This window comes from Notolepis coatsorum (assembly GCF_963971535.1).
Source record: "Notolepis coatsorum genome assembly, chromosome: 2".
Classification (NCBI taxonomy): Eukaryota; Metazoa; Chordata; class Actinopteri; order Aulopiformes; family Paralepididae; genus Notolepis; species Notolepis coatsorum.
Window position 1 is genome coordinate 147,083,924 of NC_140166.1, and position 12,877 is coordinate 147,096,800.

General features: G+C 45.8%; 1 protein-coding gene across 1 annotated transcript in view; it reads left to right on the top strand.

The window, feature by feature from the left end:
• Positions 1–12,877, top strand: part of LOC311223559 (CUB and sushi domain-containing protein 3-like) — a gene marked incomplete at both ends in the record, with an annotated part of 752,195 nt that overhangs the window by 174,445 nt on the left and 564,873 nt on the right. Inside the window, 1 exon segment of the mRNA XM_084308339.1 lies at positions 7,421–7,609. Coding sequence (XP_084164465.1) covers positions 7,421–7,609 — 189 coding nt within the window.

Here is a 12,877-nt window from a genome sequence, read left to right on the forward strand (position 1 = left end):
GAATTTGGAGGGGATGTTGTCATGGCCTTCTTAGGTTGGAGGGCGCTCAGTTTTTTGAGTACCTCATCTGTTGTTACCATTTCCAGTTTGAAGTCGTCTTTTCAGACCCCTAGGTTTTTGTAGTATGCTACTATGTGTTCTACCCCATAATGCCCTGAGTGGGAGGGTAGTTTGTTTACCAGTGTTGTGGCTATGTTTGTGAAGAAAATGTTTAAGTAATTGGCTACATCCAGCTTGTCTGTGATGAGCGTGTTGTCTGTCTTTATGTTTATGTTTGAGAATCTGGTTTTAAGTTTTTTACTGCAGCCTAGTTGATTATTGAGTAATTTCCAAAGTTCACATGGTTTGTTTTTGTTTTCCTCAGTTTTGTCATTGATGACATTTTTTTTTACGGTTTTGATCATGGTGTTTACGTCATTTCTTAGTCTGTTTCTTTAAAAATTTTGTTCAACCACGTGGGCTTGGAGTTCACTGTTTGAGCTTTTGGAAAGCTTTGAAGTTCAGAGCATTTTTTGTCTCTGGTTTTCATAGCGGTCAGTATTTCAGTGTGCATCCATGGCTCAGCGCGATTTTTAACCCTAGTGGTTCTTAGGGGTGCCATGCTGTTAAGTATTGTTGTGAATTTAGTTTTGAATCCAAGCCATGTTTCTTCAACCTGTGTACCACTGAGCTCATCTGACCAGTCCATGCTCTCCAGTTCTTGGTTAAAGGCCTCTCTAGAGTAGGTTTGTGACAGCCTGCCTTTTGTTTTAGCTTTTTGCGGGTACAGAAAATCATATAATGATCACTTAACCCGCATGCTATCTCCGCTTTGTTGGAGATCATGGACTTGTCAGAGGTCAGAATGAGGTCAATGGTAGTCTGTGTTGATTCACATACCCTTGTGGGTTGGGTGATTAGCTGGCTGAGGCCGTGCAGATCACAAAGCATACTGAAGGCCTTGAAGACGGGTGCTGCTTTACGTAGCATATCCGTGTTCCAGTCCCCAATAAGAATCTTTTCTACGCCCTCCACCCCAGCTAAACACCCATCAAGTGTGTCATAGAAGCCACTGTGTTCTGGCGGTCTATAGATTGTGCCTACTAGTACTGATTTCGCCCTTTCAAATAAGATTTCAATCCAAACAGTTTGAATTTCGTCATGGTTAAGGTCAGTACGGTTTATGAATTTGGTATCTTTGTGAATATACACACAGACGCCACCTCCATACTGATTTCTATCCCTCCTGACTATTGAATAGTTCTCAATTTCAATCTCTGGATCCTGTACAGATGAGTCTAGTTTTGTTTCTGTGAAACATAATATGTTAGCCTTACCGTTCAAAAACAATTGTCTGATTTCAACCAGTTTAGGTCTCAGGCTGTTTGTATTTAAGTGAAATATATGAAGTCCATTTGTGTTGGTTATCAGATTGATGTCGTCAGGTTGGAGGTATTTTTTTTCTTCTGTGTCCGGTCCTGCGGTGGGGGGAGGGGGGGCTTTGTTGTTGTTTGGTCCGAGAGAGGGAAGGGGGGGAGGGGGGATGGGGGGTATCCTTTGTCCTGGGACGACTCTGCTAGCAACGTTAGCTAGCATGCCATCGGTCTTTTGTTCATGGTTGTTTAAACTGGCTATGCTAGCCAGCCGGCTATCGGGCGTCGAGATGTTTGAGTCCTGTGTCGAGTTGGTCGTCATGGTTGCAACCCTCAGTTCACCTCCTCTCGTCTCTGCCTCACGTGATTTTGTCTGCTGTGGCGTCATTGGGGGAAAGCCGCCATCCACGCTGTGGATGTAGCCTTGGGGTGTGTTGTTGTTCACAACGGACACCTCCAGCGCTTCTTGTGCAGCCAGACCAAGTCTTCTAGCTTGAGTTCTGGTCAAAACCGGGCCTGGGTTTAATTGAATGTCTCCCGAAAGTAGCAGGACCAGGATGATCATGGTCCTACGGTCCAATCCGGGTTGGACTGCAGCCTCTGTGAGGAACCTGTTAGAACAAGGCTGGTAGATCCGGGTTGGAATGCAGCCTCTGTGAGGAACCTGTTAGAACAAGGCTGGTACTGTAGATCCGGGTTGGAACGCAGCCTCTTTGAGGAACCTGTTAGAACAAGGCTGGTAGATCTGGGTTGGAATACAGCTTCTCGTTAGAACAAGGCTGGTAGATCTCGGTTGGAATGCAGCCTCTCGTTAGAACAAGGCTGGTAGATCTGGGTTGGAATGCAGCCTCTCATTAGATCAAGGCTGGTAGATCTGGGTTGGAATGCAGCCTCTGTTAGAACAAGGCTGGTAGATCTGGGTTGGAACGCAGCCTCTGTAGCACGCTGCGCTCCCTGCTGTGTCTTTCTCATTGAAACGGCACCACCATAAATAATAATAATAATGCATTTTATTTAAAGGCGCCTTTCTGAGCGCCCAAGGTCGCCGTGCAGGGTTAAAAACAAATACAATTACACACAGTAAAAACACAGTATTACAGAGTTACATAGGGGAGCAATTATAATAAACTTAAAATGAAAGTGAATATGCCAGAATGAACAGATGTGTTTTGAGACGGGAAATATTACAATTCAATAAACAATTGTTTTTATCATCCATGCTGGCTATAAAAACATCTCCCCGTGGTTATTCTATCATCTCTGCTGTAAGCAGTGGAACAAACGTCACAGCAAGGTTAGACTTTCTTCCTTCTGTGGATGAGAGACAGTAATGTGTTGTGATAAAGACACGTCCTCTCCTGTGGATGAGACAGTAATGTGTTGTGATAAAGACACGTCCTCTCCTGTGGATGAGACAGTAATGTGTTGTGATAAAGACACGTCCTCTCCTGTGGATGAGACAGTAATGTGTTGTGATGAAGACATGTACTCTCATGTGGATGAGAGACAGTAATGTGTTGTGATGAAGACACGTCCTCTCCTGTGGATGAGACAGTAATGTGTTGTGATGAAGACACGTCCTCTCCTGTGGATGAGAGACAGTAATGTGTTGTGATGAAGACACGTCCTCTCATGTGGATGAGACAGTAATGTGTTGTGATGAAGACACGTCCTCTCCTGTGGATGAGACAGTAATGTGTTGTGATGAAGACATGTCCTCTCCTGTGGATGAGACAGTAATGTGTTCTGATGAAGACACGTCCTCTCCTGTGGATGAGACAGTAATGTGTTGTGATGAAGACACGTCCTCTCCTGTGGATGAGACAGTAATGTGTTGTGATGAAGACACGTCCTCTCCTGTGGATGAGAGACAGTAATGTGTTGTGATGAAGACACGTCCTCTCCTGTGGATGAGACAGTAATGTGTTGTGATGAAGACACGTCCTCTCCTGTGGATGAGACAGTAATGTGTTGTGATGAAGACACGTCCTCTCCTGTGGATGAGAGACAGTAATGTGTTGTGATAAAGACACGTCCTCTCCTGTGGATGAGACAGTAATGTGTTGTGATGAAGACATGTACTCTCATGTGGATGAGAGACAGTAATGTGTTGTGATGAAGACACGTCCTCTCCTGTGGATGAGACAGTAATGTGTTGTGATGAAGACACGTCCTCTCCTGTGGATGAGAGACAGTAATGTGTTGTGATGAAGACACGTCCTCTCATGTGGATGAGACAGTAATGTGTTGTGATGAAGACACGTCCTCTCCTGTGGATGAGACAGTAATGTGTTGTGATGAAGACATGTCCTCTCCTGTGGATGAGACAGTAATGTGTTCTGATGAAGACACGTCCTCTCCTGTGGATGAGACAGTAATGTGTTGTGATGAAGACACGTCCTCTCCTGTGGATGAGACAGTAATGTGTTGTGATGAAGACACGTCCTCTCCTGTGGATGAGAGACAGTAATGTGTTGTGATGAAGACATGTCCTCTCCTGTGGATGAGACAGTAATGTGTTGTGATGAAGACACGTCCTCTCCTGTGGATGAGACAGTAATGTGTTGTGATGAAGACACGTCCTCTCCTGTGGATGAGAGACAGTAATGTGTTGTGATGAAGACACGTCCTCTCCTGTGGATGAGAGACAGTAATGTGTTGTGATGAAGACACGTCCTCTCCTGTGGATGAGACAGTAATGTGTTGTGATGAAGACACGTCCTCTCCTGTGGATGAGACAGTAATGTGTTGTGATGAAGACACGTCCTCTCCTGTGGATGAGAGACAGTAATGTGTTGTGATGAAGACATGTCCTCTCCTGTGGATGAGAGACAGTAATGTGTTGTGATGAAGACATGTCCTCTCCTGTGGATGAGACAGTAATGTGTTGTGATGAAGACACGTCCTCTCCTGTGGATGAGAGACAGTAATGTGTTGTGATGAAGACACGTCCTCTCCTGTGGATGAGAGACAGTAATGTGTTGTGATGAAGACACGTCCTCTCCTGTGGATGAGACAGTAATGTGTTGTGATGAAGACATGTCCTCTCCTGTGGATGAGAGACAGTAATGTGTTGTGATGAAGACACGTCCTCTCCTGTGGATGAGACAGTAATGTGTTGTGATGAAGACATGTCCTCTCCTGTGGATGAGACAGTAATGTGTTGTGATGAAGACACGTCCTCTCCTGTGGATGAGACAGTAATGTGTTGTGATGAAGACATGTCCTCTCCTGTGGATGAGACAGTAATGTGTTGTGATGAAGACACGTCCTCTCCTGTGGATGAGACAGTAATGTGTTGTGATGAAGACACGTCCTCTCCTGTGGATGAGACAGTAATGTGTTGTGATGAAGACACGTCCTCTCCTGTGGATGAGAGACAGTAATGTGTTGTGATGAAGACACGTCCTCTCCTGTGGATGAGAGACAGTAATGTGTTGTGATGAAGACATGTCCTCTCCTGTGGATGAGAGACAGTAATGTGTTGTGATGAAGACACGTCCTCTCCTGTGGATGAGACAGTAATGTGTTGTGATGAAGACACGTCCTCTCCTGTGGATGAGACAGTAATGTGTTGTGATGAAGACACGTCATCTCCTGTGGATGAGACAGTAATGTGTTGTGATGAAGACACGTCCTCTCCTGTGGATGAGACAGTAATGTGTTGTGATGAAGACACGTCCTCTCCTGTGGATGAGACAGTAATGTGTTGTGATGAAGACACATCCTCTCCTGTGGATGAGACAGTAATGTGTTGTGATGAAGACACGTCCTCTCCTGTGGATGAGAGACAGTAATGTGTTGTGATGAAGACATGTCCTCTCCTGTGGATGAGACAGTAATGTGTTGTGATGAAGACACGTCCTCTCCTGTGGATGAGACAGTAATGTGTTGTGATGAAGACACGTCCTCTCCTGTGGATGAGACAGTAATGTGTTGTGATGAAGACACGTCCTCTCCTGTGGATGAGACAGTAATGTGTTGTGATGAAGACACGTCCTCTCCTGTGGATGAGAGACAGTAATGTGTTGTGATGAAGACATGTCCTCTCCTGTGGATGAGACAGTAATGTGTTGTGATGAAGACACGTCCTCTCCTGTGGATGAGAGACAGTAATGTGTTGTGATGAACACACGTCCTCTCCTGTGGATGAGACAGTAATGTGTTGTGATGAAGACACGTCCTCTCCTGTGGATGAGACAGTAATGTGTTGTGATGAAGACACGTCCTCTCCTGTGGATGAGAGACAGTAATGTGTTGTGATGAAGACACGTCCTCTCCTGTGGATGAGAGACAGTAATGTGTTGTGATGAAGACATGTCCTCTCCTGTGGATGAGAGACAGTAATGTGTTGTGATGAAGACACGTCCTCTCCTGTGGATGAGACAGTAATGTGTTGTGATGAAGACACGTCCTCTCCTGTGGATGAGACAGTAATGTGTTGTGATGAAGACACGTCATCTCCTGTGGATGAGACAATAATGTGTTGTGATGAAGACACGTCCTCTCCTGTGGATGAGACAGTAATGTGTTGTGATGAAGACACGTCCTCTCCTGTGGATGAGAGACAGTAATGTGTTGTGATGAAGACACGTCCTCTCCTGTGGATGAGACAGTAATGTGTTGTGATGAAGACACATCCTCTCCTGTGGATGAGACAGTAATGTGTTGTGATGAAGACACGTCCTCTCCTGTGGATGAGACAGTAATGTGTTGTGATGAAGACATGTCCTCTCCTGTGGATGAGACAGTAATGTGTTGTGATGAAGACACGTCCTCTCCTGTGGATGAGACAGTAATGTGTTGTGATGAAGACACGTCCTCTCCTGTGGATGAGAGACAGTAATGTGTTGTGATGAAGACACGTCCTCTCCTGTGGATGAGACAGTAATGTGTTGTGATGAAGACACGTCCTCTCATGTGGATGAGACAGTAATGTGTTGTTTTGTATCAGTTTGAATTGAGTTAAAATGTTCAGTTTCAGTTAAATTCAGTTATTCTTTTTAATAGAATGGATCATTAAAATCAAAGGGTATTGCACATACATAAGTACTTCTATCAACCGGTTTTAATAAACAAACAGAAAAAGTAGCATGTGCATCTTTTAGATCAATTAGGCTATGCAAATTAGGCTGCCTCTAAATATAAAAAGGAATGAAATAAGAATGGTTTGCTTAAACATTTTTTTTAACTTTTTTAATTTTCTATTTTCTGACATGAAAATCGGATGTAGATATGGGATCGAATATTCGAATTTTCTAATATTCGGCCCCATACCTATACCTAATATATATATATATATATATATGTAACGGCTGGTATCGTGAAGCGCAGTCAAGAAGGGCTGGGGTGAGTAGCGGTGCTATGGGTTAAACTCACTCTCACATCCTCAAAAGACGCATAGACACGGCACAAAGAAGTGAGTTCACCTCTTGGTATAGCGGTCTGTGTTGTTGCACGCCGCGTGGGAGACCCATGTTCGAAACTCCCTCGGGGCATCGAAGTTTGATGTGACGTTGTCACAACCGTTACATATATATATATGCGGTAAACTAAAAGCGTATATATATATATATACATATCGGTATCGGCCGATATGTGCCTTGTTGACTGCAATCGGCCCATCGGCCGATAAGATCAAATGTATGATCATATCTGTACACAATACAATTTTACACTTACTGTATATTTTTACTGTATATTTTTACTCTATATTTTATATTAGAATGTAACAGGAAATGTATATCCCGGACCGTGTTTTATTCTTAGGCTTATTTTATTCTTATTCGTGACTTTTGTTGTCTACCTAAATGTCTACTGTTTACTGTGAGCGACCTGTAGTGCCACATTTCCCTCGGGATGAATAAAGTATTTATATTCTTCTATTCTAAGGAACACTTCACTTCACAATATGAATCGGTGTTAATAATATACACGTTGATGTTTATTAGAAGCACCTAGGCGTCAACTAGTAGAGTAAACCACTCCTTTACACTCAGCAGGTCAGGAGGTCAGAGGTCAGGGGGGTAACTCTGGTCTGGTCTCTCTCTCTCTCTCTCCCCCTCCAGTGGTGACGCTGGACACCTACTCCTGCATGGACCCGGGGATCCCGGTAAACGGGCGGCGGTCGGGCCATGACCTCTCCATCGGCTCCAGCGTGACTTTCCAGTGCGACCCCGGGTACCGCCTGAGCCACGAGGAGCCGCTGCTCTGTGAGAAGAACCACTTCTGGAGCCACCCGCTGCCCACCTGCGACGGTAACCCTGACCCCCCCGCTGACCTGTGACCCTAACCCTAACCCGCTGCTGACCTGTGACCCTAACCCTAACCCCCTGCTGACCTGTGACCCTAACCCTAACCCCATGCCGACCTGTGACCCTAACCCTAACCCACTGCTGACCTGTGACCCTAACCATAACCCACCCATTAGTTTCCCGACTGTTATCCCGTGAATAATCCAGGAGATTGGTGAATTATCACCAGTGAATAATCCAGGAGATTAGTGAATTATCACCAGTGAATAATCCAGGAGATTAGATTAGTGAATTATCACCAGTGAATAATCCAGGAGATTAGATTAGCGAATTATCACCAGTGAATAATCCAGGAGATTAGTGAATTATCACCAGTGAATAATCCAGGAGATTAGTGAATTATCACCAGTGAATAATCCAGGAGATTAGTGAATTATCACCAGTGAATAATCCAGGAGATTAGATTAGTGAATTATCACCAGTGAATAATCCAGAAGATTAGATTAGTGAATTATCACCAGTGAATAATCCAGGAGATTAGATTAGTGAATTATCACCAGTGAATAATCCAGGAGATTAGATTAGTGAATTATCACCAGTGAATAATCCAGGAGATTAGTGAATTATCACCAGTGAATAATCCAGGAGATTAGTGAATTATCACCAGTGAATAATCCAGGAGATTAGATTAGTGAATTATCACCAGTGAATAATCCAGGAGATTAGTGAATTATCACCAGTGAATAATCCAGGAGATTAGTGAATTATCACCAGTGAATAATCCAGGAGATTAGTGAATTATCACCAGTGAATAATCCAGGAGATTAGTGAATTATCACCAGTGAATAATCCAGGAGATTAGTGAATTATCACCAGTGAATAATCCAGGATTTAAGTGAATTATCACAAGTGAATACCGTCTGGTAATCGGAAGGCTCCCGTTCTATTCCAGCCCAGCGTGTCGAAGTGTCCTTGAGCAAGCCTCTTAACTGCTCCTGATGAGCAGGTTGGCTCCTTGCGTGGTCGCCTCCGCCGTCGGTGTTTGAATGTGTGAGTGAACATGAGGCTTAATTGTGAAGCGCTTTTGGATAAAAGCTGTTGTTTAAATTAAGTCAGTTTACAGAAATACATTCATTAAATGCTTCCTTTAAATGGATCCAAATGACGTATCCTGTAATGGATCGGTTCCCATTCGAAAGATGGAAAGATCCATCGGATCATCACGGCGAATAAACGCACCCCATCCGGTGGACCGGTAGAATCAAATTGAACAGAACGGAATCGAAAGAACTGCCTGTATTCTGATTGGCACCAATTCTTTATATTCAGTACCACATGCTTCTTTATATTCAGTACCACATGCTTCTTTATATTCAGTACCACATGTGTGTTCCGTCGCTGATAGAGGCGTCCGGATGATCGAGCAGGAAATTAGCGGAAAGGGAGCCATTGTGGTTATTGTCGAGGGAGATAATGTGGTCGCAGTAAACGGCGGTGCTTCAGCCGCGAGCGCTTTTGGGACGCTGCCACCTGTAGTTGGCAAGAGGTACTAAAGATATATGGGCTTGGGAGGAGCTGTTGGCTGAGCAGCTGCTGAGCGCCAGGGAGGACATCGTACCCTATAGCTCTTTCTGTTATCTTAATCTCAGAGCAAACCAGGGGAAAAGCATTATGACCCGGTTGCCTGTTGGCTAACAACACCTTATGGAAGGTTGTGGCTCCATGATGCAGTCATTAAAGGAGCTGTATGTGGTATTTTGTTTGTTAAAATAACTGGTCGACATGTTAAAATAATAGCTCTACATTCAACTGATATATATAGAGTGTCTGGTCAGTAACATGGGTCTCCCAGTCCCTCCACTCTGCAGTAAACAGCCATCACTGATATAGAGTGTCTTGTCAGTAACATGGGTCTCCCAGTCCCTCCACTCTGCAGTAAACAGCCATCACTGATATAGAGTGTCTGGTCAGTAACATGGGTCTCCCAGTCCCTCCACTCTGCAGTAAACAGCCATCACTGATATAGAGTGGCTGGTCAGTAACATGGGTCTCTCAGTCCCTCCACTCTGCAGTAAACAGCCATCACTGATATAGTGTCTGGTCAGTAACATGGGTCTCTCAGTCCCTCCACTCTGCAGTAAACATCCATCACTGATATAGAGTGGCTGGTCAGTAACATGGGTCTCCCAGTCCCTCCACTCTGCAGTAAACAGCCATCACTGATATAGTGTCTGGTCAGTAACATGGGTCTCTCAGTCCCTCCACTCTGCAGTAAACAGCCATCACTGATATAGAGTGTCTGGTCAGTAACATGGGTCTCCCAGTCCCTCCACTCTGCAGTAAACAGACATCACTGATATAGTGTGTCTGGTCAGTAACATGTGTCTCCCAGTCCCTCCACTCTGCAGTAAACAGCCATCACTGATATAGAGTGTCTGGTCAGTAACATGGGTCTCCCAGTCCCTCCACTCTGTTGTTGTTGTGTGTTTTAAGGCCTAAATTGGGGGCGTAGTATGGAACTGAGGAGGGTAGTAACACTGCCGGAAATTCTAAAGAAGAAGAAGAAGAAGAAGACTCCGGTCTCGAATCCAGGTGTCAGCTTGGGCCAGCCGTCATACTAACTCGTTTGGCTGAGTTAGCGGGAGGGAAGTCGTGGGTGGTAATCTGGCGTTGTGGACAGCGACTCCTACAGGTCAGGTCTGGGCGCCTGCACAGCAAAAGGCAGGAAGTGGTGGAGGCAGCGTGACCTCCCACGCATTACACTTCACCAATGAGAGTCCACGCTGTCAGGTGAAAAGAGAGCCGCTCGCTGTCTCCGCATGTGTCGGAGGAAGCATGTGGTAGACCTCAGGGCTCCCTAGACCGACCAGTAGGGGGCACATGCGCACAGCAACCAGGTAGGGGAGGGGGGGAATTGGCATAACGACTAAATTGGGATGGGAGGAAAAAGCACAGAAAATCAGGCGGAGAAAAAGAGGATTAAAAAAAGGATTAAAAAAAAAGAAAAAAAATAATATTCTTGTTCCTCACATTCACCCATTCATGCACACATTCACATCAACCTGGCGCCAACCTGCTCATCGGGAGCAGTTAGGGGTTAAGTGTCTTGCTCAAGGACACATCGCCCATGCTGCCCGAGAGGAGCGGGAATCGAACCAGGAACCGTCCGACTACCAGACGACCGCTCTACCTCCTGAGCCACTGAGCCACTCGATGTCTGAACGGCTGACCCCAGAGAGTTCTGAATCATACATATTTTATGAAGAGACATCAGACTGGACTACATTAGACGTTAGACTGGTCCCTAGACAGAAGGGATATCTCGCTACCCCTCCCGTCCTTAAAGCTAAACAATGCTGTTTTCTTATGTATGTACTTATTTGTAAATATACGTCAATATATTACTTATTTCTAATATATATATACAGCTTCTTCCCAACCGCCATTCGGACCCTGGACTCCCTTGGCCCCCCTCTCCCCCTCCCCCCCTTACACTAACCAAGCTCCTGACCTGATGGACTAGACTCTTCCATGTGTTATGTTGTGCTGTGTCGTGCTGTGCTGTATTTATGTATTTATTGTGTCATGTTGTGCTGTATTATGTATCCATTGCAGTATCCATGTACTGTGTAGAGCTTAATACACTCTGTACCGATCACGAATACCACCAACCTGGTTGTGAGGCAATAAAGGAATCTTGTATCTTGTATCTTGTTGTATATACACGTTTAAAAATGTTGTAAATACGTCAATATATTGTTTATGGCTATAACATAGGGTACGATAATGTACCTTTTTCCTGTGAGATCGGACTGCTGTAAGACACGGCACCACTCAATAGAGAGGACCGGACTGCTGTAAGACACGGCACCACTCAATAGAGAGGACCGGACTGCTGTAAGACACGGCACCACTCAATAGAGAGGACCGGACTGCTGTAAGACACAGTGTTCACCACTCAATAGAGAGGACCAGACTGCTGTAAGACATGGTGTGCAACACTCAATAGAGAGGACCGGACTGCTGTAAGACACGGCACCACTCAATAGAGAGGACCGGACCGGACTGCTGTAAGACACGGCACCGCTCAATAGAGAGGACCGGACTGCTGTAAGACATGATGTGCACCACTCAATAGAGAGGACCGGACTGCTGTAAGACACGGCACCACTCAATAGAGAGGACCGGACTGCTGTAAGACACGGCACCACTCAATAGAGAGGACCGGACTGCTGTAAGACACGGTGAGCACCACTCACTAGATAAACTGTGTCTGGACCTGGTGTCTGGACCTGGTGTCTGGACCTGGTGTCTGGACCTGGTGTCTGGAGAGGACCTGGTGTCTGGAGAGGACCTGGGCCCTCATTTATCAACGTGGCGTACGCACAGATATGTGCGTAACCCGTGCGTACGATAATTTCTAAGCAAAGTGTGGGATTTATCAATTTGAACTTGTGCTTGACTTTGTGCGTATATTTAAGCACAGGTCGGACCATGCGTAGCTGGCGCCGGTGGTAGAATATTTTTACAACGCGGAACTAAGCACTGACTGTGTACGCACGTGTGATAAATCCATTTTTTTTTGTGCGTGCACACATTCTAAATTCTGTGCTTACGTATGAAAATAGAATACTTTCTAAGAAAAATTGATAAATGAGGGCCCTGGTGTCTGGAGAGGACCTGGTGTCTGGACCTGGTGTCTGGACCTGGTGTCTGGACCTGGTGTCTGGACCTGGTGTCTGGAGATGACCTGGTGTCTGGACCTGGTGTCTGGAGATGACCTGGTGTCTGGACCTGGTGTCTGGACCTGGTGTCTGGAGATGACTTGGTGTCTGGACCTGGTGTCTGGACCTGGTGTCTGGAGATGACCTGGTGTCTGGACCTGGTGTCTGGACCTGGTGTCTGGAGATGACCTGGTGTCTGGAGAGGACCTGGTGTCTGGACCTGGTGTCTGGACCTGGTGTCTGGACCTGGTGTCTGGAGAGGACCTGGTGTCTGGACCTGGTGTCTGGAGAGGACCTGGTGTCTGGAGAGGACCTGGTGTCTGGACCTGGTGTCTGTAGAGGACCTGGTGTCTGGACCTGGTATCTGGACCTGGTGTCTGGAGAGGACCTGGTGTCTGGACCTGGTATCTGGAGATGACCTGGTGTCTGGACCTGGTGTTTGGACCTGGTGTCTGTAGAGGACCTGGTGTCTGGACCTGGTGTCTGGAGAGGACCTGGTGTCTGGACCTGGTGTTTGGACCTGGTGTCTGTAGAGGACCTGGTGTCT